Source organism: Ursus americanus, chromosome 2 (assembly GCF_024610735.1).
Source record: "Ursus americanus isolate L20-20 chromosome 2, mUrsAme1.1.p, whole genome shotgun sequence".
NCBI classification, from domain to species: domain Eukaryota; kingdom Metazoa; phylum Chordata; class Mammalia; order Carnivora; family Ursidae; genus Ursus; species Ursus americanus.
Window position 1 is genome coordinate 10,135,181 of NC_142128.1, and position 26,619 is coordinate 10,161,799.

Below are 26,619 nucleotides of genomic sequence, written 5' to 3' on the forward strand. Positions count from 1 at the left end.
TTCTTAACCAAACATTCCCATCACTTGTCTGATACATTTGAGATCTTTTTAAACAGTTTTCTTCCCGTTATTTTGCCAAGTCCACACACTTTTAGTGCTAGTGGGCTATAGTTTTGGTGACAAAGAGAGCATCGTCAGTACTTTGTTTTGTTCTTTATGTTCATCGTGTGTAGATGGAGAGCTCCACGAGTCAATGTCCATTTTTCTCATACTGATTCACTTGTTTGGAGAGTCTCTGACCCAGAGTAACACGCTTGTGATGGAAGCCTTGCGGTGGCTCAACACAAATTGACTATTTATATCACTGATCTTAATCTCGACATAAAAATGATGCATACTCGGGTTATTTTAGATAAGGTAACAATATCACACCAACAAAACAATGTTTCAGAACTTAAAAATAGCCGAATGCTAAAAACTGAGATCACAATGACTATTATTCCTGTTTTATAGACAAAGAACTGACAGTTGACACAATTTGCCTGAGGTCACACGCTAGTAGTTAGCAGCTTGGCCAGGATTAAACACAAGCAGTTTCAAATGCAACACACAGACCTCACCAGAGAAAGTGGCAACTGGGTTGGGTCTTGGGGGGGGGGCACCCCCAGGACACCTGGGAACTGGTAAAGACTGGGATATGCACTCTGCAGAAGGAGTTAGGGAGCAAATTAGGACCAAAGCTCATGAGGACAACCTCAGAGGCATTCGCCATGTGGGTGGAACTTTCTAGGGCTGGTTTCCATCCCCCGGATCCTGAGTGGGAGGCAGGCTGTATGCTAGAGACCCGAAAAGAAGAGAAAGGTTTCAGCTGGTAGTAGTGTGGCCCGAGACTGGCCCTGGGTGCTGGCTGGATACAGAAAGGAGGATTAAGCCTGAAGTAAGGGGATGGCCCCTGGATGGTCCCAGTACTGGGACAGCCCCAACCATCAGCCTTTCTAGAAGTCCTCCCTCTTTTTATTTCACGAATGATAAATTACCCCCTTCTCCCTCAGGTAGGGCCCTGTGGGAAATGATACAAAACTCCCAATATGAGTTCCTGTCCCCCAGGATCTCACACTGGGAGACTTTATAATAAAAAATGTATGGCCATTCAAGAGTAAATATTAAGGTCTCAATAAAACTGGAAGAAAATAAATAACAATCAGGTTTCCATTTAGTCAAGTGCATTTAACTACATTTTAAGAGTAATGGAGTTATGGGGGCAGAGAGGTGGAGGGAGGGTCCAAGTTCAAACTCTGCAAGGAGAAAAGAAACCAAATAGCCATCAGGATGCCAGGCACATAGGTGATGTGTGTTCAGTACAAATTATTGTGCCCCAGGAATTTTCCCAGCATATCCTCATCTAAGCTTTACAACGCTTAGGAAGTAGGAGATATTCTCCCCTTTTACAGATGATAAAATTGAGACACTTAGGAGGTTAAGTAACTTGCTCAAAGTTACACAGCTAGTAAGAGCTGGAGCCTAAGTAACTCAGGGTCTATCGCATAGTAAAGTGGTTTTATCACTTGGAGATAAAAAGAGATGAAAGCAAAAAATGACTTAATAGCTGCTGTCAAGGACAGCTCCAGGATAAAGTAGCAAAAGGTGCCTAAATATAAAAGTACTGAACATACGGTGCAAAAATTCTGAGGTTCTTTTGTGTCTAGACACAATCTCAATCACAAACCTGAGAAGCCACCAGTGTAATTAATTCCCATTGCATATCCACGCTTTGCTATAGCTAGATGAAATTCAAGTCGGTGTTGAATTCTTTCCCAGCGCGATGACCTCTGCAAAAGCGAGATGCGCCGACTCTTGCTAGTTCAGCAACCTACACTCTGATCTCAACACTGCCACCCACCAACACCGAAGCCGCGAGTAGACAGACCCCAGAAGGCGGGATTCCTAGCTGCACGGCCATCGCCTCGCACGCTCGGATCCTCACCCCTTCGGGGCCTTTCGTCCCTGTAGATTCTCAGCAAGTGCCCAGCTCGGGAGGGGGGGGGTGTCCTGGAGGAGGTGGCCCTTACTTTGGTGTAGGCGAGCGACCCTTTGCCCAGGAAGAGCATGTCGGAGTGGGGCCAAGCGGAGCAGGCCTCCGGGGGCCCTGCCAGGTCTGGAGTACAAAATGCTAAGCGACAGCAGGCAGCGCAGCGGGCCGGGCGCAGGGTCCCGGGCCAGCCCCCAGAGGGGCCGTCAGAGCGTGCTGAGCCAGCCACCCGAGCTTCCCGACAGAGGGTACAGCCCGCGCGCACGGGCGGGGCGGGGCGGGGGCTGCCGCCGGCCGCGGGTAAAGCCCCGGGGCCAGCACACAATGGGCGGGGGCGCGAGGCCAGGCGCCCGGCCAACGCGCCGCCGCACCACGTGGGCCGCAGAGCGCGCAGGGCCAGCAGCGGCCCGTCGGCCCAGGCCGGGCGCGGCGCGGCGTACGTGCGCGCGCGCGCGCGTGCGTGCGTGCGATTTGCGATCAGGCGGCGCGGCGGACAGCCCCGGCGGCGGGGCGGGGGGAGTTATATTGCGGGGTCCTTCCTCGCTCACCCTGGTTCCTCTCGGAACGGAGACGGCAAATGGCGGACTTCGATACCTACGACGATCGGGCCTACAGCAGCTTCGGCGGCGGCAGAGGGTGAGGCGGGCGTGCGCGGGCCCCGGCCGGGCGCGGGGGGCGGGCGGAGTCGGGGGCCCCGGGGCGGCGGCCTTCCCGCGCTCACCCGGGGCGGCGGGCGGTAGGGGGCCCGGCTGGGCCCGCGAAGGCCTGGGAGAGGCGCCTGGAAGGCCGGGGCCTGGAAATGGCGCGCTCCGGGAGGGGGCGGCGGCAGTTATGCTCCCCCGCGTCTTGCTCGCGGCGCAGATCCGTCCCTGTGTCTCCCGCCGCCGCCGACGTGTCGTCTTTGCCCTGCCTCGGCCGTAAGGCCAGGCCGCAGCGGCACTGAGTGCCCCGGAGGACGAGCTCCCGCTTCCAACCCCATCCCCCAGTATGGCAGGGCCCGCGCTGGGCTCTGCTGCAACGCGGGGTGGGGGCCGCGGCCTGCCCCGCTCGGGTGTCGTTCAGGGTCCTGGCCTCCTGTGGTCTGTCTGCCCTGCAGGCTCCCTGGCCCGCTTCGCCAGGAGGCCAGCGGACTGGGTAAGGTCGGGAGGGCGAGAGAGGAGTGATTCCTTTTCCTTACGTGTGAGGCAGGGATTTGGCGGCTAGAGCTCGGGAATGGTCCGATTCACGCCGGGAGATGGGGAGACCAAGCAAAAGAAAATACATAATAGCATTTTTTTATTTTACTGTGTCTTGGGTCAGAGGGCTTTATTGACAGGTGCTATGTGCTTGCCGGCAGAAAATCTTTCGTTTCTCCTGACCTGGAGAAGGAATCGCAGTTAGCCTCGTTCTGACTTTGGTCATATACAGACTATATATAATTGAGATACCTCGTTTAAAAGAGAAATTCTTGACTGTTGAATAAGAAGCTTAACGGTGTTTAATTTCAGGAATCCGCACTGGGTTTTTGGTGGGTTATTTTTGTTTTTGTTTTTAAATACAAGTTCCCTTATACAGAATTTAGAAGATGGGCTATAAACATCTTGCTGTTTGTCAAGGACACACTTAGCCATTGTGTACTTTTACAGAAAGGATTACTTTCCCAGGATAACACCACAATGGTACCTACTGAGGTGTCCAGTCTCCTGGGTTTCAATCCCAAAAGTATCTTTGTTTGGTGAAGAATGATCTTTTAATACCTTGGTTTGGGACTGGCTCAAACAAAGGCTTGTTGGGTACAGGAGTGTACCTAATATTAATGACACTAGAACACAGAAGTTGGGGAAGGTGGAGCCACCTGTTATTTCAAAGAATGTTTTATTTGCTAATAAAAAAGAAATAGATGTTGGATGACATGTGAAAGTATTGCCTTTGGGGTAAGTTTCTAGACATCAAATTTGCAGTTAAGTCATCTTGAAATTTAACAACTGGGATTTTTTTTTTCCAGTTTCAAGAAACATTTGGAAGTGCCCAGGAAAACTCAAACAGAGTGGTTTGGTTTAAGGCAGATGCAAGGAGTTTTAGTTGGTTTGGGACTACAATAAGTTAGTCATACTATACTGAATCTGGGTTTTGGAGTTTGCCTTTTGTTTTTTTCTTATTCTGCCTTTTGACAGATTTGCTAGCTATTCTAGTGACTTGAGGTGTTCTGAGTCAGACTTCCAGTGGATGTCACATTTTGACAGTCGGGATGCCTTGAACAATAGCAAGTGGTCAGAATTCTCTTAACGAAGCTCTTCATTTCAAATATCAAAAGACAAAAAATGTTAGCCATGTGTCCGGATGCACTCCAAAAACTAGTGTAAGAAAATAGCCACTCTGCGTCTCCTAAACTTTCTGATAAAAAGTCACTTTACTCTTAAAAATCTTCCACATCTGACCTTGTTGGAGTTTTCCATTTGACGTCAAATCCATGTAAAACTACATGGGAAATACTACTCAGATTCCTAAAAGTAGTTCTAAAAACCTATTGGTGAGTTCGTGTGTTCATGTAAACAGTGTCTGGAGTGGGTCCAGAAACTTCACAGAGGACCAGACCACAGTTGTGGTTTGAGCCAAAGCTTTCCTATTCCAGTGTCATCGTTAAATTTAATTTCATTAGATCTGGAGTTATCAGTTACTGGTTTCTCTGAAATTTAGCAAGATGGTAGGCTAGGTTGGTAACGTTCAGTGATAATTTCTACTGTTATGTGAATTATGTTTCACATCAACAAATGTCTCAGTGCTGTTTGCTTGTGTTCAGATACAGTGCTTAGGCATTTTAGAAGGTTGTCACTTCTGGAAAGCCAGTCTTACATTGCTGTGTTTGGAACTTTTGTACCAAGAGACCTTCCCTTTAGTCAAAACACCTTAGCTAAGTGAGAGATCTCAACTCTGAGCCACTTGGGTCACAGACAAAAGGAATAGCAGGTTTGAAATGCATGGTCATAATCTAAAAATTTGGTTTTAATAATTATACATTCCCTGTAAGTTTATTTTGTAATCGTATGTAGTAACCAGTGCTGTTGTCAGGAAGCAGTGTTAAACCACTGCTTTATTTTCTCAACCTATAGAGGCATGTTCCCGGCAGCCAAAGAGAGACCTGGGAGACTGCATTGTTGCCCAAAAAACAAGTCCAATCAGAATTCCCAATTATCTGGTTGGTTGTACTAGATCTGGAGTGTATTTTGTTCTGCAGTTTGCTAAATTTTCTTTCCTGGGTTTTTATTTTTCATTTGCCATTGGCGATAAAGTGGAGAGTAACAGCGATTTTTACATTTCTAACTACAACATGCTTTTGAGTGCTCCACGTAAAACCATCAATTCGGAAAATCAGATTGGAACGTGGAGGTAGCAAGAATTGAGATTGCTGAAAATGGTACCTACTGGAAAGTGGTAAAACTACACATTTAAGTATTCTTCATCAAGTTCCCGTTTGGGAGGGGGGCATTGGAATTCTAACTTTTGAGTCTTCGAAGACTTAAGCTTGGCATCTTTGTCTAAATTTCTAAGCATATTTTAAGACTAATAAGGGGAAAGAAAGCAGTGTATAGAAACAGTAACTATTTGCACTGGTCATGGTAGAGTTCATAAAAGTACTAAAAAGCTTATTTTAAAATCCTGTTTGCCTACCAAATGACAAGTAGTTTGGGGTTATTGTCGTCCTCCTTTCCACTCTCTAATCTCTCAGTGCTTGATTCTAAATCATTATCTTCTATGAAATACTTGGTTTTTACCAAGAGCCTCTGACACAGTTTGGGGAAAAGGCCTAGCTTTGGATTGAGATCAGGCAGACAGGACAGAGGTCAAGTGTCAGCCGAGCCTTGAGCCACATATTAGCTGTGGGATCTGGAACAAGTTCCTTTACCTCTCTGAGCTTCATTTTCCCCACATGTAAGATAGAAACTGTTCTAAGGCTATCGGGAGTGTGCAGTGAGATGTCTCAAGCATGCAGCCCAGTGACTGGTACACTTAATAATTCGTAGCTTTCAATTTAAATTTTTTTCTTAAAATATTTCCCTTGCATCAGTAAGAGTGGGAAAAGTTCTGTTGAGATAATGAGTGAGTTTTTACTTTCCTGGCTGTATTTCTGAAGCCAAGTAAGCGAAATCTATTCAGTTTATAGGTATAAAGCATTTTATGAGTAGAGTACTGTATTATAAATGAATGCTAGCTGAGTAATTTGTTCCTGTAGGTTATTGGTTTCTTACAAAATTTATGCTTGGAATATTTAGTGTAAGTGCTTTTGAGATTTCTAAAAACTTTCTTAGTATATTTCTATTTGAAATTAACCTTTAAGTGTTATGGGAGGACATCACACAAATTCAAGTAGTCTTCCCAGAAACATGGAACATGTAAAACATTGGTGGGGGAGGGGTATCAGTCCTAGCTTAGACTTCCATCTTCCAGTTTCCAGCTTCCCCTAGAAATAGAAGAGAGCGTTGGGCAGGAGAGCATGTCCTGCCTCTGCATTTCATTTGTACAGATGGTTAGACCTGCATACTCAGACCACAAAATAAGTGATTGCTTGATTTTGATAGAATTTAACAGTTGTAAGGCCTAAGTTGTCTTTTTTTTTAATTGACTGTTCGTGGTTCTTTGAAGTTTTCCCCATGTCATGATTTCTAAAATGTTCTTGATAGGGCCCTCTGAATGTGCTCCAGTTTGTTGATACTCCGTTGAAAACATGGCACCCCCAGTTAAGCCTTGTATTCCAGTATAGGGTACACGTTACCTATAGGGTACAGGGTACATAGTCCAAATGGATTCTTTACCAGTGCATGATCTTGTAACATGATGGATTGGTTGTTGTTATTATTATTATTATTATTATTATTATTATTGAGTTATGCAGATCTTCCAAATGTTGGCACATTTCATTATACAGCATCAAAAATCATGTTTATTAATATCACCATTGATTTTATCAGAAAAAATTTTCAGGTATTGTGAGGCTGTCAAGCTTATGTTGATGGATGCAAGTTTTCTAAAATTCTGTTTTTTGCTTAAAAGCCCAGTCTGCATTTTATCATTGGTAACAGATACTGTTAGTTTTCCTTGAAGTGACAGGCTGCTTCATTTTCAAGAAAATGTCTGCGTAGGGGGTGCCTGGTTGGCTCAGTCCATTGGGCATCTGGTCATGGTCTCAGGGTCCTGGGATCGAGCCCCATGTCGGCCTCTGAGCTCAGTGGGGAGTCTGCTTGTCCCTCTCCCTCTGCTGCTCCCCCTGCTTGTGCTCTCTCTCAAATAAATCTTTTAAAGAAAAGAAAATGTCTGCCTGATACCTAAGTCAATAACCGTAGTCAGTCAGTTCTTCAGGTAAAAATGGTGTTCCATGAAAACAATAGCTAGTTCAGCTTGTAACTCGCTTCCACGAGTGTTTTCCTGGAGATAACCATCTCATTTCTTTTTTCTTTTTTTCTCTCTTTTTTTTAAGATTTTATTTATTTGAGAGAGAACAAATGGAGGGGAGGGGCAGAGGGAGGGGGAGAGAGAGAGAGAGAGAGAGGGAGAAGCAAACTCCCCGCTGAGCGGGGAGCTGGGGACTGAGTCCCAGGACCCTGAGATCATGATCAGAGCCGAAGGCAGACACTTAACTGACTGAGCCACCCAAGCGCCCCGAACTAGCATATTTCTGTAAGCCGCAGAAGTGTTTTGCCTCTATTTTGAAACATGGGATATTAAAAACTGGGTCAAGATTTAATAAAATTAATCATTTTCCTGCTTTATCAATGACATTGTTCTCTGAAGCTGGTTGGCTTCCTTCTCTTTGTGCAAATACTGCGTAATGAGGCATGAGTAATAGTGCAGTTTGGTGCCCCTGCCTTGATTTATGCTGGGGTCAAGTGCAAGATCAGTGCAGGTCTCGGGATACAGCCGCTAGTCAGGGACTGAGGGACTGTTCAGTGAGCTCTGCAAGACAGAGCTAGAACCAAAGGAAAAGTACGTGTCAGTGCGCTTTCACAGACTGTCTGGAAATACGAAGGAGTGCTCCTTGAGCTGCATAACTTTCTGTTAATAAGGGAACATCAGTGTGGTCTACATTAGGCTGGAATTTATCAGTTGCTTGTTTTATGTGACATTTAAAAATGAATCTGAACATTTTCATACATAAACAGAGGCAGAGACTAGTATATTGAACCCATGTAGCCATTCCCCGGTTTCATTTTTTTTTTCCACGGTGTGTGTGTGTGTGTGTGTGTGTGTGTGTGTGTGGTAAAATATATCGATAAAATTTACCAGTTTGACCATTTTTTCTTCTTCTTTTTTTTTTTTTAAGATTTTTTTATTCGTTTACTTTAGAGCACGTGCCAGCAAGCTGGGGGGCAGGGAGACTCCCTACAGAGCACCTGAGCCCAATGTGAAGCTCAGTCTCATGACCCTGATACCACGGCCTGAACTGAAATAGTAAGAGTTGGACGCCCAACCAGCTGAGCCACCCAGACGCCCCTGACCATTTCTAAGTGTACAGTTCGGTGACAGTAATGCCCACAGTGACACCATGTTGTGTCGTCGCCACAACTGTTTCAAGAACTTTTTCATCATTCCCAAACAGAAACCCATTAAGCAACTCTTCATTCATTTCCATTCATTCTACTTCATAAACCTTTCTTGCGGTTCCTCTTTTCATCTCTCATCCCCGTTGTGGGGAGGGGATAGGATATTTTAAAGCCAGTCACAGCCATCCTTGTCATTCCGTCTTAAAATACTTTTAAACTTGAGTATGTGTTTCAGACTGATCAGGGGTTTCTTTCTAGCCAGCAGTTTTTCTGTCACCCAGTTCATGTTCAGTTTTGCGCAATTGCCTCAAAGATTACTTCATAGAGTTGGCCTATTTGAATCTGCAAAACATTTGATTACAGAACATTTAAAGCACAAAAATAGAGTCTAGTGTAATGACGTACCTCATGTGCCCCTGACCCACTTCTTAAAGTGACCACTTTCATTTCATCTGTTCCTCCTCACGCCACCTTCCTCCTACACGCTTCTGGATTATTTTCAAGTACATCGTAGGTGCCATATTTTATTTCATCTGGAAATACTTCAGTATGAGTTTCAAAGGTACAGACTAAAAAATGTGACCAAATATTATCACATCCGAAAACTTTCCAGTAAATATTTTGATTCTTCTGATTAGCTCATACATTTTTACCTACAACTGATTTGTTTGAATCAGAACTGAAGTTTGCACATGGCATTTGGTTGACCTGCCCACTAATTCCCCTGATAGGGTCCTCCTTACTTTCTTGGTTGGTTGTTGTTGCGTAGGGGGTGTGCGTAACTTTTTTCCAGGTACTGTAAAAGCATTTAATTTTTACGACTACCATGTGTAAGGAAGCTAGAAGTTAAATTTGATATTAGCAAAGATGCTTATTACTAATATTAAGTATTCCTCTTCATATGTATGTGTTTTAGTACAAGTGACTTAAATTTTTATGATTTTTCAAATATTTTTAATTCTACTGAAGTATAATTAACATACAGTGTTATATTCGTGGCTTTTCAGGTATTAAGTGAAGAAGAGAAGAACTGTTGGCTTTGTATGCCTTTGAATTCTAGATTTTAACTGGTGGTCTGTCTGTGGCACTTTGTACTTCTCTAAAAAATTGAAACCTCATAGATAATATGAAATTGACCATCGCATGAAAATGTGAAGTTTTCTTTAAAATGAATTGGAGCTGGTAGTGTGTGGAATGTCAAATCTCAAATAATAGGCATTCTCATTTAGAAAAAAAGAACCCTTGGCTTATAAAGTTCAAAACTAATCCATAGAAATAGTTTACATCGTAGCTTCAAGACAGATGTTTTTCGTGGCAGTATTCTCTGAGGACCAATAAACAGCTTGAGGTTTAAGTTTTTATTTCCTCTGAAAAATCTGGAACTTTGGATTGAATCACCTTTGGCACCATGTGAAGTTACTAAATTAATAACCCATTTATTTGCTTTCGTTAATGTGTGGGAATCCAAAATTTTAGTACATTGTGATAAATGCCTTTTTGCCTAGGAAGAAAGATTTTCTAAAAGACCATGTAAACCAGAAGTCACCCTTGCGTTTGCTGTTCTCTTTTAACAAGGCTTTCAAACTGCCTGTCCTGTCCCGTTGGTAGATGATGAAGTCACTTTATTAGGGGTCCTAACAAACTTCCTTAAAGATGAAAGAATAGAGAATAGTGTGTGTTATTCTGTGAGTTTGTAGCCTTCCTGATCGGCAGGCATTTTGTTACTTGTATAGTTAGCGTGCAGTCAGGTTATGTCCACATGTTTTTAGTCATGTTGGTCACAGCCAAAATGTTTTTTGAAAAACACTGAAGTACCGTGGCTTAGTCAGTTGAGGGTCTGCCTTCAGCTCGGGTCATGATCTTAGGGTTGTGGGATCAAGCCCCATGTAGGGCTCCCTGCTGACCAGGGAGTCTGCTTTTCACTCTCCTGTGTGCTCTCTTTCTCTCTTTCAAATAAATGGATAAAATCTTTAAAAGAAAGAAAGAGGGGCGCCTGGGTGGCTCAGTCGTTAAGCGTCTGCCTTCGGCTCAGGGCGTGATCCCGGAGTCTTGGGATCAAGCCCCGCATCAGGCTCCTCCGCTGGAAGCCTGCTTCTTCCTCTCCTGCTCCCCCTGCTTGTGTTCCCTCTCGCTGGCTGTCTCTCTCTCTCTCTGTCAAATAAATAAATAAAATCTTAAAAAAAAAAAAATCAGAGGGTTTCATGGCAATCCTGTGGTAATGCCAGGTATCAAGATAAAGGGGTTTACTTGTGAATGCTGATTGAAGGCCTTGGTGAATGCATACACTTAGCAGAGGGAGATGTACTTGGAAATAAAATCCGCACTGCGTCGGGCCAGTTTTTAAAACCATAAGCTACAACTAAACTGTCATGTGACCTTGGATGGGCTCCTGGAACAGAAGGACATAGGTAAAAACTAAGGAGATCTGAGTAAACGGAACTTGAGTTAGTAATGTATTGATCTGGGTTCAGTGATTTTGGTCAGTGTGTCTTACTAATGTAAGGTGTCAGGAATAGGTAAGATAAATCAGTGTATGTGAAATGAGGGCTTGGCTTTTGAGAGTTCAACCTTTTTTGGCTATTTTCTAGAAACCAAATAAATAGGTTGCACATAATGACCATTACTTTTTTGTGTTTTTACACGTTTAGTGGGCTTTGTTGCTTACTTGCAGTCTTTCTGTGACCTTTGTTTCTTTCTTTTTTTTTTTTTTTAAGCCCAACAAGGGGCTGGAACTCAAGACCCTGGGATCAAGACCCGAGCTGAGATCAAGAGTCGGATGATTAACCGACTGAGCCACACAGGCTTGTGACTTTTCTATAGGCTCCAGCGTGGTGCCCCATGTCAAACGATACAACCTATGCTAGGAAGCTTTTCTGGATGGCACGTGGAATACCAGAGTTGTTGATCACCCCTAAAGCTAGGAGAACACCTGATATTGCAAATACCAGAGAGAGGCTACTGCTCTGTACTGGGTACCTTGGCAGTGGTCTTGAATTTTCAAGAGCGGCAGCAACAGGACTTAAATTCTGTGTAGCTTCTAGAGATCTTTATAAAATCCTCTCCGAGAGAAAAGCTTATCATGAGTCCTCCCTTTTTCCTTATCTCTTATACTTGGAAAGTAAGCCTGGGGCACTTCATTTTCTTTTGCATCTACTTACTGGATCTAATCCCAGCCCTAAAGTCTCTACTCTTACCTTGTTTCTTACAGTGCCTCTCCCTCCAGGCTTCTTTCCTCCTACTGGTCTGTTTATTCCCAGTTACTGTCTGGTGAAGAGTCGAGGGTTTCCCTGTGTGCTGTGGGAACGGGAGTGGCAGAGTCACGGTTCCTGTCGCTCCACCCTGCAGAGACTGCTCTCGTGGCTGTCTTCCGAATTGTCTGCAGTCCTTCGTTTGGGATGTGGTTTCTCCTTGCAGTTGCCTGGACCCCCTCAGTTAATTATGGGCTCCTTAAGGGCAGGGACTGAGGCTGAGGTGTGAGCCCTCTATGCTGTGCTCTGTACTTCATAGACGTTGCGTATGTTTAGTCCATTTGAGTGAAGAAAAGTGATTTTGTCTCTAAAGATTTTTGGTCATACTTGGAGTTGAAACTTACATTTCCTGAGTTACTGGGGATGTAACTTGTTATTTTAAAACTTGCGTATGTTGTTTTAAAAATGAGTGGACTGTCCGTAAGGGATAGTCTGAAGCAGCACTGAACAGGGAGGATCACTGTGGAGTGGAGGGGGGTGTGATATGGCCTGGGGGTGGGGGGCTGCCGTGGCCTGCGCCTTGTTCATCTCTTTCTGCTGGAGTGGCGTGGCCTTGAGCATGTTTAGACTTCCCTGTAACGTTTTAGAATTGTTATTAAACTTTTATAAAGCAATCAGGATTTATGAGGTGTTTTATGGTCAGTTTTAAACTTTATAAAATAAAGATTTGTAGTATTTGTGCACTCACAAACAAGAAAACTGAGGCACAAGTAATTGGAAGAGGTCCTGCACCAAGCTAAGGAGTCAAATGAGTTTTCTCTCCCTGTTATTTTTAACCTGTTCTAGAAAGTGTTTTTATGTAACGCAGCTTGTTCGGTTAGAGGATAGTCCCCTGTAAACTTTAGCATCACAGGTGTCCTAGGACTTCTAGCTCAGGATTTCCTGGCATTGGGGGTGTTTGGTTTTTTGTTGTCTTTGGTAGGCTGCTAACAGGATGGATCATTTTATGACATGCACGTGTGCTCTCTGGTTTGTCTCCTTCACCCTTGTCGCTCAAGTTGCTGGCACACTGTAGGCTTCCACTTTTCTAACTTTGTAACTGTTGGAGCCAGTAAATGGGAATCTGCTTCGAGGGCCCCTGTCCCGCTGCCTCCCTGTCTTCAGTGAGCTACCCACTGAAAAGCTAAAACACACTTAGGTCCCGTAGAACTGACTACGTCGGATCAGGTAGCATTTAGGGCGACTGCAGTGATTCTTGGGGAAAATCTGGAATAGTAAGCCACTGGCGGTTTTGTGAGGCTCGGGTGAAGTGAGCAGGTTAATGGGCAGGGTTAGCTGTTCCCACATTTCTAGCTTTTAAAATACTGCTTGCCTGGGTGGCTCAGCGAGGACCCTGCTTCTCCCTCTGGTGTGCACGTGCGCGCGCGCTCTCTCTCTCTCTCTCTCTCTCTGACAAAATCTTTTAAAAAAATAAAATAAGATACTGCTTGCCTGAAACGGGATTCTTCCATCTTCCCAAAGCCAGGGCTGGCTTCTTACCCTGCCGCATTCTTCTCAGTGTCCCTGTCATCTGATTAGCACGGCCACCCCCGGGCAGCAGTCCTTATCTAGGCTCACCTGGCTCCCTGAACTCAGAGCCTGACTTCTTGTGCCTGCGTCCAGCAACCTTAGTAAAATCTTGTGTAAATGTTTCATGCGCCCTTTGAGCAAGCCTTCCTACCTCCGTTTTCCTGATTCATCACACGTACACCTGCTGAATTTATCAGTTCTCTGTCCTCACCTTCACCCTAAATTTTTTTAAAAAACCATTGTGGCTTTTTGCCGTGTGTGTGTGCAGGTGTGTGTCTGTGTACATATACACACAGACATGCATGTATACTCATAGAGGTATTTGTGTTTATGTGTACTGCTCACTTGGGAGCGGCTTGAGAGCAGGGGACTGTTTTCTCCCAGATGTTTAGTAAATGTTGAATAAATGAATTTAAGGTTATTAAAATTGTAATTCATCCTGTGTTTTTAACAGTTCTCCAAATTTTATAGTTATAACATATCTTACATATTCAGTATTCAGTCTCAAAGAGTATCTTACTGAAAATATTTTCGGGTTTAGGGGCGCCTGGGTGGCTCAGTAGGTTGAGTTTAGGCTGACTCTTGATTTCAGCTCAGAGCATGATCTCAGGGGCATGGGGTCGAGCCCCACGTTGGGCTCCTCACTCAGCTGAGCATCTGCTTGGGATTCCCTGCCCCTCTCTCTGCTCTTCTGTGCACACATGCACACTCTCTCTCTAGTAAATCTTTTTAAAAAAGAAACTCTTGGGGGGCGCCTGGGTGGCACAGCAGTTAAGCGTCTGCCTTCGGCTCAGGGCGTGATCCCGGCGTTCTGGGATCGAGCCCCACATCAGGCTTTTCCGCTATGAGCCTGCTTCTTCCTCTCCCACTCCCCCTGCTTGTGTTCCCTCTCTCGCTGGCTGTCTCTATCTCTGTCAAATAAATAAATAAAATCTTAAAAAAAAAAAAAAAGAAAGAAACTGTTGGGGCACCTGGGTGTCTCAGCTGGTTAAGCATCTGCCTTCAGCTCAGGTCATGATCTCCTGGGATCGAGCCCCATGTCAAGCTCCTTGCTCAGCAGAGAGCCTGCTTCTTCCCATCTCCCTGTCTCTCAAATAAATAAAATCTTTAAAAAATATATTTTAGGGTTTAAAGATACCGAGGTAAGAACAGTGGTGTTGCAAAGAGTACTGAAGTGCCAGAATAAGTCCGTTTACTAAACTTTGTGGGCCAAGGGGTGAGGAGTGGGAGCAAATGGAATTCAAGTCACTGGAAAACAAAACAGGATTTCTTATCGGGAAGGAGCAGAATTCTGAGTCACTAGACTTAAAAAATTTTAGCCATCTAAGAATTCGGTCATGATTTGGTTCTTCTGCTAAAAATGTGTCTTACAGAATGATATTTATCTCAAGAAAGATGGGGGATCTCTTTCATGCTATTTCTAGCAAAACATGGATCAAAAACGAAGTTACCTTCCGTGATTTGGGTCGCTGCTTGTCCCGCAAAAAGGACGACTTTGAGCAGGCCTTTGCTGTGAGGAGACTCCTTTAAAATGAGTCTTAAATGTTTCCCTAAAAAGAAACACCACCACCTCCTTTTGAATTTTTTTTCCTCCTGTGTTCTGCAGACATTGTGAATATTTTCATCCACAGTGGACACGGTTGGGAGTCACAGGGTTCACGTTTGCTTTATCTTTGTGGGTGCCTGCACACATGTCCTTTATGCTGAGCCCTCTGAGTCTCTCCAGAGCACAGGGCCATTCTAACCGCAGTACCCGTTACCACTCCCCAGAAATTGAACAGTGATGCAGTGGTGTCTGTACATGCCATATTCAAATTTCTCCATCTGCTTTTTCTTTTATAGCTGTTTGTTCCAGGATCAAAGATGACATGTAGCATTCGTTGTCATGTTTCTTTGGTCCGCCCCTGCCTTTTTTGTCTTTCCTGATTTTTGACACGTTTGAAGAATCTGTGCCAGAATACAAGGCACATAGTGTTAAGTTTGTCACGTACCTGGTTAACGTGGTGATTGCTGGGTCCATTGCTGAGCCTTGCCTGAATCAGCCCCTGCTACATTGGTTGGTGCAGAATAGTGATTTCCTTCCTCCCTCCCTCCCTCCTTCCCTCCCTCCCTCCCTCCCTTCCTTTCTTCCTTCCTTCCTTCCTTCCACAGTTTATTATTTATTTGAGAGAGAGCCAGCACAAGAAGGGGGAGGGCAGAGGATGAGGGACAAGCAGACTCCCCACAGAGCACAGAGCCAGACACAAGGCTGGATCCCAAGACCCTGAGATCATGACCTGGGCTGAAGTCAGACGCTTAATCAACTGAGCCCCCAGGCGCCCTAGGAGTAGTGATTTTCTTCTTATGTGACTCCTTCTACATTTATTAGTTGACGTGCTTATTGATGTAAAGAAGAGTTCCCCTTCCCATTCATTCATTTTAATAGACTATTTTTAGAGCAATTTCAAGTTCACAGCAGAAGTGATCAGAAAAGACAGTTCTCAGGGGCGCCTGGTGGCTCAGTTGCTTGAGTCTCCAACCTTTGGTTTTCCCTCAGGTCATGATTTCAGGGGTGGGAGCTAGGGCCCCGCAGGGAGTCTCTCCCCTCTTCTCCCTCTGCCCCTCCCCCCTCTTGCTAGCTGTCTCTCGCTCTCTTAAATAAATAAATCTTTGGGGGGGGGGGAAGAAAATACAGTTCCTGTGTTCGCCCTGCCTTCACGCACACACAGGAGCACAGATGGCCCTGCTGTCAACACCCACGCTGACAGTGTCATCACGCTGACATTAGGGTTCACTCTTGGTATTACACATTCCATGGATTTTGACAAATGTATAATGGTCCCAATTTATTTCTTAATTATCTATAAAACAGTTTGAGCCTCGGGTTGTAGGTGCGATGATAATGCTCATTGCTGCTCCACTCGTGTACTGTGTGTCAGTGTATTAGGCGCCTTGTGTTTATTTCTCAGTAGCTCAAGATCTGTGTTAGTATTAACCCAGTTTTACAAATAAATAAAGCTTAGAGAAATTGAGTAGCTCCTCAAGGTCATATGGTGGAGTAAGTCTGTGGCTGAGCTGGGATGCAGACAGAACCTCTACAGATCAGCAACGAGATGTGGTAGAATCAAGGTCCTGCCTTTGTCACCTTTGAGTCTCGTAACCGTAGACACATAACCACTTCTTGTTACAGGGGAGGAATTGGCATTGAGGTGTAAATGGATTAGTAATACGCATTTGAGGGCTGGTGGAGAGCAGGATGTACATAGGCCTTGCTGTACAAAATCTAAAATTTTTACTAGAGCATTTGTCCTAGCCACCGTCTGACAGTAGCAGGAAGCAGGTGTGTTACGAATGGGTTCAGCTTCAGCAGCACTGAATTCAGCACTCTGAATACAGCGTGCTACCTCTGGACGATCCGTTTCGGCAAGTATGAGGATGACCAGGATGAGGGAGGGTGTTAAGGTTTTAGGACATAAACGTTCTGGAGATACGGAGTCTAAGTGAATAGGTAACCAGTCGTGCAAGGAGGGTATGTTCTGTTTGGATTTGAATTTCCAGGCAAATGTGTTTACATAGATTCTGTGTTTCCGTGGACATTTCTGTCACCAAAACATAGCCACCCTGGTCACGAATAATATTTTGGAATACTCTTGATAATTTCAAGATGTTACTGTGCACTCGAGTGGAGTGGTTCACATGGTGGTGTGGCTGAGGGGAAGACCTTTTCCTTTTCCCTGCTCTGGGGCGAGTAGACTTGAATCTCTCTGTTTCCCCTCCAGGTCCCGTGGCAGTGCTGGTGGCCATGGCTCCCGCAGCCAGAAGGAGCTGCCCACAGAGCCCCCCTACACAGCGTATGTAGGAAATCTACCTTTTAATACAGTTCAGGGCGACATAGATGCTATCTTTAAGGATCTCAGCATAAGGAGTGTACGGCTAGTCAGAGACAAAGACACAGACAAATTTAAAGGTGAGTGTGGGGGAGTTCTTACTGTGTATTATTGTAGAGGGAGGGTCGAAACCAAGATGTTAGGGAACCAGAGGGCTCCAGTTATGAAAGAGTTTTAAATATTTGTCCGAATAGCTGAAATTAACATGGCCCTTTAACCCATAAGCTTTCAGTTCTACTTGGGGGGGGGGGGTGTTTTACACAGGATCTGATTTGTAGAAATACTCAGTATAAATATGCCCAAGTCAGTCTTGTTGGCCTGACCCAGCTATCCTGTCTGTGCCAGTCAAGGATTTCCCTGGGAGGGAAAATGAGCAGATAAAACAGAGGAGCTCACAGGTGCATTTCACCTTGGCCCGACTCATGGTATTTTTCTTTGAAGTTTTCCTGTAATCTAGGTATTGGTATAGAATTCAAAAGAGAACCTAATAATATTGTCACTATACATTTGTGACTTCAGAGTGTGTGTGAGGAGAGGGTTGGCTCAAATTTCAGATGAAGTTAGTGTCCATAGATTAGTCTCTTAAAGGGCACTTGAGCCCGGAAGCAGTAAGAAAGAAGAATCCTACCAGCATTATCTCCTGGCTTTCAAGATTCCCTGAGGAGAAACGTGCTCCCTGTCTGAGGCCATGGAGCAAGGGACAAGAGCATTTGGTTTACATTATTTATCCAGAAGAACATCCAGGAAGAGTACAGAGTGATGTGCAGTGAGGAGAGGTACGAGAAGCAGAGGTTTCGCTCACCTGAACAGTTCTGTGTATAGGTGGTACTTTCCTTGTTTTTAACATTTTTTGGCTTTAGAACCTGAAGCCTTGTTACAGTAAGTGCCCAAACAATGAAAACACACTATCCGTTCAGCTTGTTGAAGGTAAGGCCCACCCAGTGTCCCTACTTGAGGCACTAGGAGTTCCGGGCATCGGGGGAAGTGGGTGGGGAGGCCAGGTTTTGGGGTGAGGCAGTAGAAGCAAGTTCTCGTTTGTCTACTAGAGGGTCGTCCTCAGTTTCAGCAGCTCTAGGGGTGAGATGGTGAGTGGGCTTTTTTGTTGGCCTCTTTGAACTTGCAGGGTGGTTTCCTCAAGTACTCTAGACATTAAATCCACTCGGGGGGAAGGTGGGGACTCTCCAGCCAAGCAGTGCATTCTTTTAGTAAGTAGTTGGGGAACAGACAGTGAACAGGACAAGTTTGGACCCAAGCCTTTGGAGCACTTGCGGTCTAGCGGGCTTTGAAGGTGAAGTGTAATCATCGCACAGGGTGGGGATACGTGGGCTGGAAGGGTGTGGTACAGGGAGCAGTGTGAGTATATCGGGGCAGGGGGGCGTGCTTGACCCAGATTTAGTCTCCAGGTGGGGCAAGGAAGGGGCATGGAAAGAGTGTTGGAGGTAGAGGAAGAAGCTAAAGCAGAGGTTTGAGGTGAGAAGGTGCGGTTTCCTCTGCCTGGAATGTTCTCCGCTTTACAGGCCTGTGTCAGAATCCAGCATCAGGGACACAGATTGTCGGTAACACGTGCTTGGACCTAGGCCATCTGTGTTTGAATTAGTTTCCCAAGGAGGATGCCCGTCTTACTGAGGGTATATGTTTTAGCTTTATAAAGCAGGTTTTATACTAGCTACCTGAGTGGTAAGTAGTAGGCACCCTCAGCCTGTTCCTTCAAAGCATGTTTGGTATTGAATTTGAAATCTGTGTCTTAAAGCCCCAGTTGGGTTACATTAAAATTATTCAAAAGTCAGAACTAATAGCTCTTCACCATGACCCGGGAAAGGCTTTAATATTACGGTTAAAACTCATGAAAAGAAAGGTTTATGAAAACATAGCTGCCAAATATTTCAGTGCCTGTTTGGTACTTCCTGACAGAATATAATTGAGAGGAAGGAATGCCAGTCAGGTATTTTCTGTTTATCAAAAAGTACAGGCTGTCTTTTAGACTCTAGTAGTCTGCTGTCCCCTAGATGCAACAAGAGTGGGGAAATGGACAGGGATTCCCACCGCGTCTTAATCCAGAAGTCCTTGAGGAAGTTGGGGTTTGTGTCTCTTACAGGGTTCTGCTATGTAGAATTTGATGAGGTGGACTCCCTTAAGGAAGCCTTGACATACGATGGTGCAGTAAGTATCTTCAGGTTTTCTGTGTCACGTTGGAACTCGAGATGTTTTTTCTTGCCAATACTTACGCTGTTTTCTCCTTATCATTAGCTGTTGGGTGATCGGTCACTTCGTGTGGACATTGCAGAAGGCAGAAAACAAGATAAAGGTGGCTTTGGCTTCAGGAAAGGTGGACCAGATGACAGAGGTGATTGGTTCTTCTAAAACTGAACATAAAACTTGCTGTGCGCCCATTGATGACAACTCTCGAAGGTTACTAGTGGAACTGTCTCACAGCCTGATAGGTTTTTGTGAGCTTTTTAAACACGTTTAAAAATCTTGACAGAGAATGGATGGTGCTTCTGTAAACCTGGGGTGTTTTGTTTGGTTTTTGGTTTTTGGTTTTTTTTTCTGTTGGCAGTGAGAACTCTTATATTAAAATTCCTGTTCTCATCACATGAGTTGTCCATCTTCCCAGTGAATTTTTCTGTGTTTGTGCAGCAAGGTAATGGTACGACCTCAACTTCATCTTTTTTGGGTATCCTCAGGAATGTGTGGCCCTGGAGAATCTAGAGGTGGATGGGATTCTGGGATGACTTCGGTTCTGGTAGCAGCATTTAAAATATTGCCACGTACCTTTTTCATTGGCCTTGCTGCTGTTATCCGTTTGTTGCGAGTAGCCTGGCTGGACCGTCCTTTAGCTCACTGCGCAGACGAAATTTTCCTGAAAGGTCCCCAGGCATGCACTAAGCCTCTTTTGGAACCTGAGTGTTTGAGGTAGGACTTGAGAGGCTCCCCACTGTGGGTGGGCAAGGTAGACCGATCCACCGGCTTGTCTCACCTTGCCTTAGCCTGCCGTTCTCATCTGGGCCTTCATCTCAGGAATCCCCTTGGCGGCGCTAGTGTGCTCGGTACGCATAGAAGCACTGCTACTTCTAGAAATAGCGTGGAGGTTTTGGAAGCTTACAGAAAGCCTGGTCACTGTGGTTCTTGGTGGCTCCCTCTTGCATGGTTGAAGTCCTCGTGACCAGGGTGTTTTTCTTAAAGGGCATGGAACTCCTGTCCCTTCATGGTGGACATGATCCACTTTACGCTTCCTTTTCTTAACTGACCCAGGCACCCTGGCAGGTGCCTCCCTGTCTCACCTCAAGGGGTCAGTTTGCATGTCAGGCCTCTGCTTTGAAGGGTTGATCTCCTAAGCATTTCTTAAACTCTTTACATTGTTTTGTTTTTTTTTAAGTAAAAGTAATTAATATATGTAATAATAATAATGGCAATTGAAACAGAAGGGTAAAAACATGAAAAACAAGTCTGTTATCTTTCCTATAAACTCTGCACTCTCCACTGTATAAGATGATACCATCAGCGCCCCCCCCCAATCCTATCACTCTCCCCCCATCAAACCAAATTCAGCATAAAGTATTTGGTAAGTATGCGAAGAAGTAGGACAAGGTATTGTAGATGAAAATTCTTAAAAATTCTTTTCAGTACTACTTTAGCTAAACAGATAACTGCTTATATCTGTTGAATAACTCAATTCCTTAAAGTCCTGTAGCCAGTCAGAAATGAGCTTATTCATAAAAGTACAGTATCATCCAGTAAACCTGTAATTTTATGTATAAGCTAGTCTCTGATTGAAACATGCAACAAATGTCTTCTCACAGGCAGTCCGGGTGCGGCCGTTAGTGGCCTGAGGAGTAGTGGTCTCGGACCTGCCAGCTCTGAATTCCCGGTACCGGAGGAGTAGCACTGGAGTTTAGAGCTCTGGAAATATGGAGGTTACCTAAGGAACGGTCGCCTTAGGTGGGCTTCTACTCTCCAAAGCTGAGAACGCAGCCAGAGGCTACCTTGACACCCGCCAGTTGCGGTGTCCCCTGCAGGGTTTTGTTGTATCTAAAACCACCAAGTGCCCACGCGATGGAATTAATGCCTATATACGTTATTTGTGAAAGTAGATCTTTTTTGCTCTTTAAAGGAATGATGCTATTTTTTTAAAAGATACGTGCTCGTGAAAAAAGACTCAAGTAATGACAAAAAATACAAAGAAGAAAGCAAATAAAGTCCCACCACCAGAAGTAGCCTGTGTGTTAAACTAAACTTTGTAAAAAACAAAACAAAACCCAAAACCTTAGAAGGTTCTCATGCTGGGCCTCCTAAAAATCTGTCTTCAGATTTTATTAAAAGATATTCATGAATGTCAGACCTTGCTTTCCCTCATCATCTTCCCCTGCTCCTATCATAAAAGATTCTGAAATAAGGTTGTCACCTGCTATTAATGGCACTGGTTTTTCCCTCTACCAAACTCTGCCTCGTGCGCCTGGACAGAGCAGCAGTTGTGTTTCTCTGCCTTGTCAGTGTGAGTGTGAGCTGCTCTATGTTACAGTCTGGTAGCAGGAATTATTCGCATAGGGGAAGTAACTTCTGGACTCACATTGGAAAGGTACACTTCCCCGCTTATTCGGGGAAAATGTCAGGTTAAATGTTTGAGTACCAGTTAAGCTCATTTAATGCGCAGTGTGAGCTCTGGTTCCAGAAATCCTGTAAGGAACCTTACACCCGACTGTACGCCTCCCGGTGTGTTCTCCCCAGCCCAGTGCTCCTGTTGGCCTGAATCTGGTCGAAATTGTTTTCATTTCTTGTTTTGTTAAAATTGTTGTTGTTCAACTCCATTTCGGAGCTTGATCTCTTCCCACATTCCTTGGCCACATTTAAAGAACAGAAAAATACCACCCTTGCGAACAGAGTGCATTCTCCATATTCAGGGGAGTTAAGTTTCAAAGCGCTGAGAACACCGGATGAGCAGACACGAAACCATTGCTCCTTGGGATGCAGCAAGGTCAGAGTCCTGTGAGTCTCTGGTCAGTCAGTCCATACCTTCTTGTGTGGATTTCTGTTCGAAGACACCTTATTTCTGTTGATTCCTCTGACACGAACTCACGGCCAGCAGCACTAGAACTCTGCCCGAGTGGAGCTTACCTAACCTGCATTTTCTGGATAAGGCACAGGACCACCTTCTTGCTCTGAGGAATACCGGGCGACTCGTCAGCGCTCCATTCCAGGGCCATTTTAAACAGTGCAGTCGTCAGGGAAAAGCACAAAAGAGCAAAAACCCTGGCACCAAATAGATTGAAAAGACACTTAATTACAGTCTGAGCTGAACCAAGGCCAAGTGTTGCTTCGTTCAGCCTTAGCTGCAAAACACGCATGTCAGGCAACTCCCATCTTCCACTGCTCTGCGTGTGTCTGGAAAAGCAGAAGTGCCGAAAGTATTGATTTCAGGGTCATGTACAAATGGTAGCAAGTAGACGAGTTGGCAGATAGGAAGTCTGTAAGTGATGGAGGCGAGACCACAGAGAGTATTCCTCGGGCTCAGGATTCTTCTTAAAGGTAGATTCCTCTAGGGGCGCCTGGGTGGCACAGCAGTTAAGCGTCTGCCTTTGGCTCAGGGCGTGATCCCGGCGTTATGGGATCGAGCCCCACATCGGGCTCCTCCGCTATGAGCCTGCTTCTTCCTCTCCCATTCCGCCTGCTTGTGTTCCCTCTCTTGCTGGCTGTCTCGATCTCTGTCAAATAAATAAATAAAATCTTTAAAAAATAAAAAAATTTAAAAATTTAAAAAAAGATTCCTCTGGAGCTTTGAGCAATGGCACCATCCTTGCAGTAAAAGCAGCCACCTTTGGGGGCTGAGACGGGGCAGGCTCATTTGTTTAACTACAGTTTTGTTTCTTAAATTTTTTCCGAATGTAAACTCTTCACTTCAGTGGTCTGTACTGTTATAGGGCTAGTTGGCTTGAACCCCCTCTAAATGGAAGTCTTTCAGTGAAACGTGACATTAAAGAAAACTTAAGGTTCTTAAAGCCTACGGAGAATATCATCTCCACACAGACGAGCATTGTCACACTCTGGAGCACTCATAATGAGACGCAGTTTACTCTGGGAACTGTTTCAGCAGAGACCCTAGGAACGCGGAGAAAGCCCTTCCTCTCCTTCACCGCGGAAGAGGTGGTGTGGGTTGGGGGGCCGGCCACATAACTGGTTTTGCTGACAACACGGGTACTTGATTTTAGAGAGATCCCCTCCTGACATGCAGCAGAAACACAGATTGGGGGGTGTCACCCAGAGGTGGCAGCCGGGTTTTTATTTTGTCGTCATGTCTGGTTTCCTCTTGGGTTTTGCATTTTATTTTATTTTTTTTTTTTTTAAGATTTTATTTATTTATTTGACAGAGAGAGACAACCAGCGAGAGAGGGAACACAGCAGGGGAGTGGGAGAGGAAGAAGCAGGCTCCCAGCGGAGGAGCCTGATGCGGGACTCGATCCCAGAACGCTGGGATCACACCCTGAGCCGAAGGCAGACGCTTAACGACTGTGCCACCCAGGCACCCCAGGGTTTTGCATTTTAAATTGGAATATTTCAATTCCAGGTTTAGCTTTTTAATAATTACAGGTTTATAGTAGGAGACAGAATAAACGGGGCTTTGAAGTTTTTTGTTTTGTTGTAAACATTATATATCGTACGTGATGTTCCCCCCAACTTTTCCTGCAAGGTTTAAACAGCTCAATTTATTTTTCTTTCCTAAGAAATGTTAAAAGTCTGTTATAATTGAGATTACCCAGCTCATTCACGTTGGACTCCTTTCAGTACACTTTATTTCGCAAAAGCTTCCGATGTTGGACGAACTAAAGAATTTCAAATCAAACCGTCTACACCAGCTGTACAGTTATCTTTGAGACAGTAGCTTAAAAAGTAATCCAGTGTCCTCTTCCTTCTTCAGGCTTCAGGGATGACTTCTTAGGAGGCAGGGGAGGGAGTCGCCCAGGTGACCGGCGAACAGGCCCCCCAATGGGGAGTCGGTTCAGAGATGGCCCTCCCCTTCGAGGGTCCAATATGGACTTCAGAGAACCAACAGAAGGTATGGTGCAACTTTCTTCCTGGAGGGTGTCTTGTCCTGGTACTCTGGCTGTACCCCCCCCCCACATGCCTTCTCGTGCCATGAACATAGCCTCTGTGGACCACCCCTTAGTCTTAAATAGTGGGTTTACCTTTGTTAGAGTGTGTGGGGATGGGGTAGGTCTTCAAGGCTGGCTTGCTAGTTAGCGGGCTGGGCTGCAGGGGCCGCCGTCCGTCTTTTCACCCGGATGGGGAAGGGGGTCCGTTGTGAATAAACCACGTTGGTTTTTCTCCCACAGAGGAAAGAGCACAGAGGCCACGGCTCCAGCTGAAGCCTCGGACAGTTGCAACGCCCCTCAATCAAGTAGCCAATCCCAACTCTGCTATCTTCGGGGGAGCCAGGCCCAGAGAGGAAGTCGTTCAGAAGGAGCAAGAATGAGCTTGCGGTTGGGAGGGAATGGGGTGTGGGGGAGTTAGCGCGAGACCACAGCCTGGCCAGCCCCCTGGGCCGGCAGTCCTGCAGCCACCATTCCTGCGCCTGACCTTTGTCCTCCTTTCTTACAACGGAAACACAGAGCTTGTGAGCGCATGTCAGCAGTTAACAAGTGGTTTTTAGTACATTCTTGGCTTTGCTGAACCTATCTAGTGCCTGTCTTGTGCTTTTTTTTTTTTTTTTTCCTGCCACTCCTTCCCCCTTTCCCTTATGTCCTTTCTCTTTCCTGCTCCTTGTTTCCTTCCAGTACATGAGTGTCTCCCGAGCGACAGAGGCAGCCACCTGTGGGCGTTCTTTGAATGGAGGTGCTGCTCCATTTTGCTCCTCTGCTTTCTCTCTTTACTTTAGACACACTGGCCAGACCCAGTTGTTCCTTTGATTTTTCTCAGCGCTTCTCTTCTGACCTGCATGTTGAGTTCTGTATTGCTGTGGCTTCCGGGGGGGGGGGCGGTGGAGAAGGGGGGGGGGAAAGCCGGGAAAGAAGTCACAAATTGGATAGCATCTTGTTTGTATTCCGCTGTGATCGACATACAGAATTTGAGGCACGTTGTTTTCAAAACAGGGATAAAATATCTGTTGATCCTTGCAAATTCCTTCCTATCCCTATTTATAAGTAGCCCTGTCTCTGCTACTCCCACCCCGAATGGATTATTCAAACAGAAGAGGCTCTCATTTCAAATGTGGAACCCAAAAGAAGGGGGTAGTAGTGTGAAGTGTCGGAGAGGAGTTCGGAAAAGACCAGCTGAGCGCACGCGGTGTTCACACCCGCTAGTGTCGCTCTTTCAACACACTGCGCAGGCTGGTTCCCTCCTCCCTGGCCGCGGTATAGGCGCCTCTGGCCAGCTGGATGCAGAAAACGTCCGTCTGCTCTCCTTTCTGCCGGCCAGGGTGCTCTGGGGAGACTGAAGGGCGGCGGGGGCAGAGCCGCGCCCGGGCTGCCCTGACTGCATGGGCGTGGCCGCTCCGGTCCCTGCTGCGTGTGGATCCCGCATCTCTCCCTTGCGTTTATCTGTCTGTTCCTCCGTGTGAGTAACAGTGCGCTGCTGTGCTTCCTACCTTCCCTGGATTTTATAATGAAAATGGGCCTACAATCTGGCACTTTACTGTTTCGCTTGATGAATTGAGGATTTTACTATGCAGAGCTGTCGAGGACCTTGCGATAGTGGCAGGTGGCTGTCGGTCACTGGGTCTCCTCTTTGGGGCAGAGTGCTTGTTGTCACACACCGTGATCTGTGCTTCCCAGGGGAGTGGGGGGTGGCTGGGCTGTTGCTTCTGAGCTGGAACACCTGTGTGTGAACAAGTTGGTTCTGCAGCACCAAGTCCCGCTCCGGGTCGCTGGGAGCAGCTCAGGGATGGCTAGCACCTAGAGCCTGGGGAGGAGAGCCTCACTCGGGGGTGGCGGGGGGCTGCGGGGTGTGGCCCAGCCTGGGTAGCACCGCATGCTGGGCCAGTGCTCGTCCCTGGCCAGCCTCCCCGGCTTCTCCCACTGTGTGTCTGTCCCAGGGTCTCAGCAATTACAGAACTCTCTCTCCTCTCCTTCCTTCCCCTGCCATCTCTGCTTCTGAAATAAGAACCATTTGTGTGACACCAATACTTAACTTAAGAAAGACATGCATTATGTGGTTGTAATCAAACTTGATGCTTTCAGATGACCTACTTACATCTTCAATGGGGAAAAGATTAAGAACAAAACAAATTCATCAAAACTTCTGGGCCATCCAGTTGACTTTTAAACGTAAGAACAGAATTCCAAACACTTCACACATTCAGCTATATGACAGAAAGGAAATCTATGGATATGGTATTTTGTGAATGATCTTTTAAATAAAAGAAAACCTTACGTAATATTTAATGCTCGTCCTTATTTTTGAGTTCTTTGTAGCTGCCCTCATGTGGAATTGCACAGTTAAAGTTGGGAAGCCGCAGCCGAATCTCGCGGAACGGCCTGCAGCTGCAGTGAGGCGAGCGTCTTGCTTCTGGAACTTACGGGACT

General features: G+C 45.6%; 1 protein-coding gene across 1 annotated transcript; it reads left to right on the forward strand.

Annotated features, from left to right (window-relative positions):
- Positions 1 to 2,450: 2,450 nt before the first annotated feature.
- On the forward strand, positions 2,451 to 26,478 carry EIF4H (eukaryotic translation initiation factor 4H). Its single transcript, XM_045786176.2, has 6 exons — positions 2,451 to 2,605; positions 17,000 to 17,187; positions 19,203 to 19,267; positions 19,355 to 19,451; positions 24,018 to 24,155; positions 24,433 to 26,478. Exons 1-6 carry the CDS (start codon positions 2,547 to 2,549, stop codon positions 24,570 to 24,572), a joined length of 687 nt encoding a protein of 228 aa, XP_045642132.1. The 5' UTR covers positions 2,451 to 2,546; the 3' UTR covers positions 24,573 to 26,478.
- The last annotated feature ends 141 nt before the right edge of the window (positions 26,479 to 26,619 follow it).

Excerpts from the sequence above, each read along its gene's own strand:
- EIF4H (XM_045786176.2), top strand. The coding sequence starts at position 2,547 with ATGGCGGACTTCGATACCTACGACGATCGGGCCTACAGCAGCTTCGGC. Across the intron at positions 2,606-16,999 it reads AGCTTCGGCGGCGGCAGAGG|GTCCCGTGGCAGTGCTGGTG; the intron begins GTGAGGCGGGCG and ends TTTCCCCTCCAG. Across the intron at positions 19,452-24,017 it reads AGGTGGACCAGATGACAGAG|GCTTCAGGGATGACTTCTTA; the intron begins GTGATTGGTTCT and ends TTCCTTCTTCAG.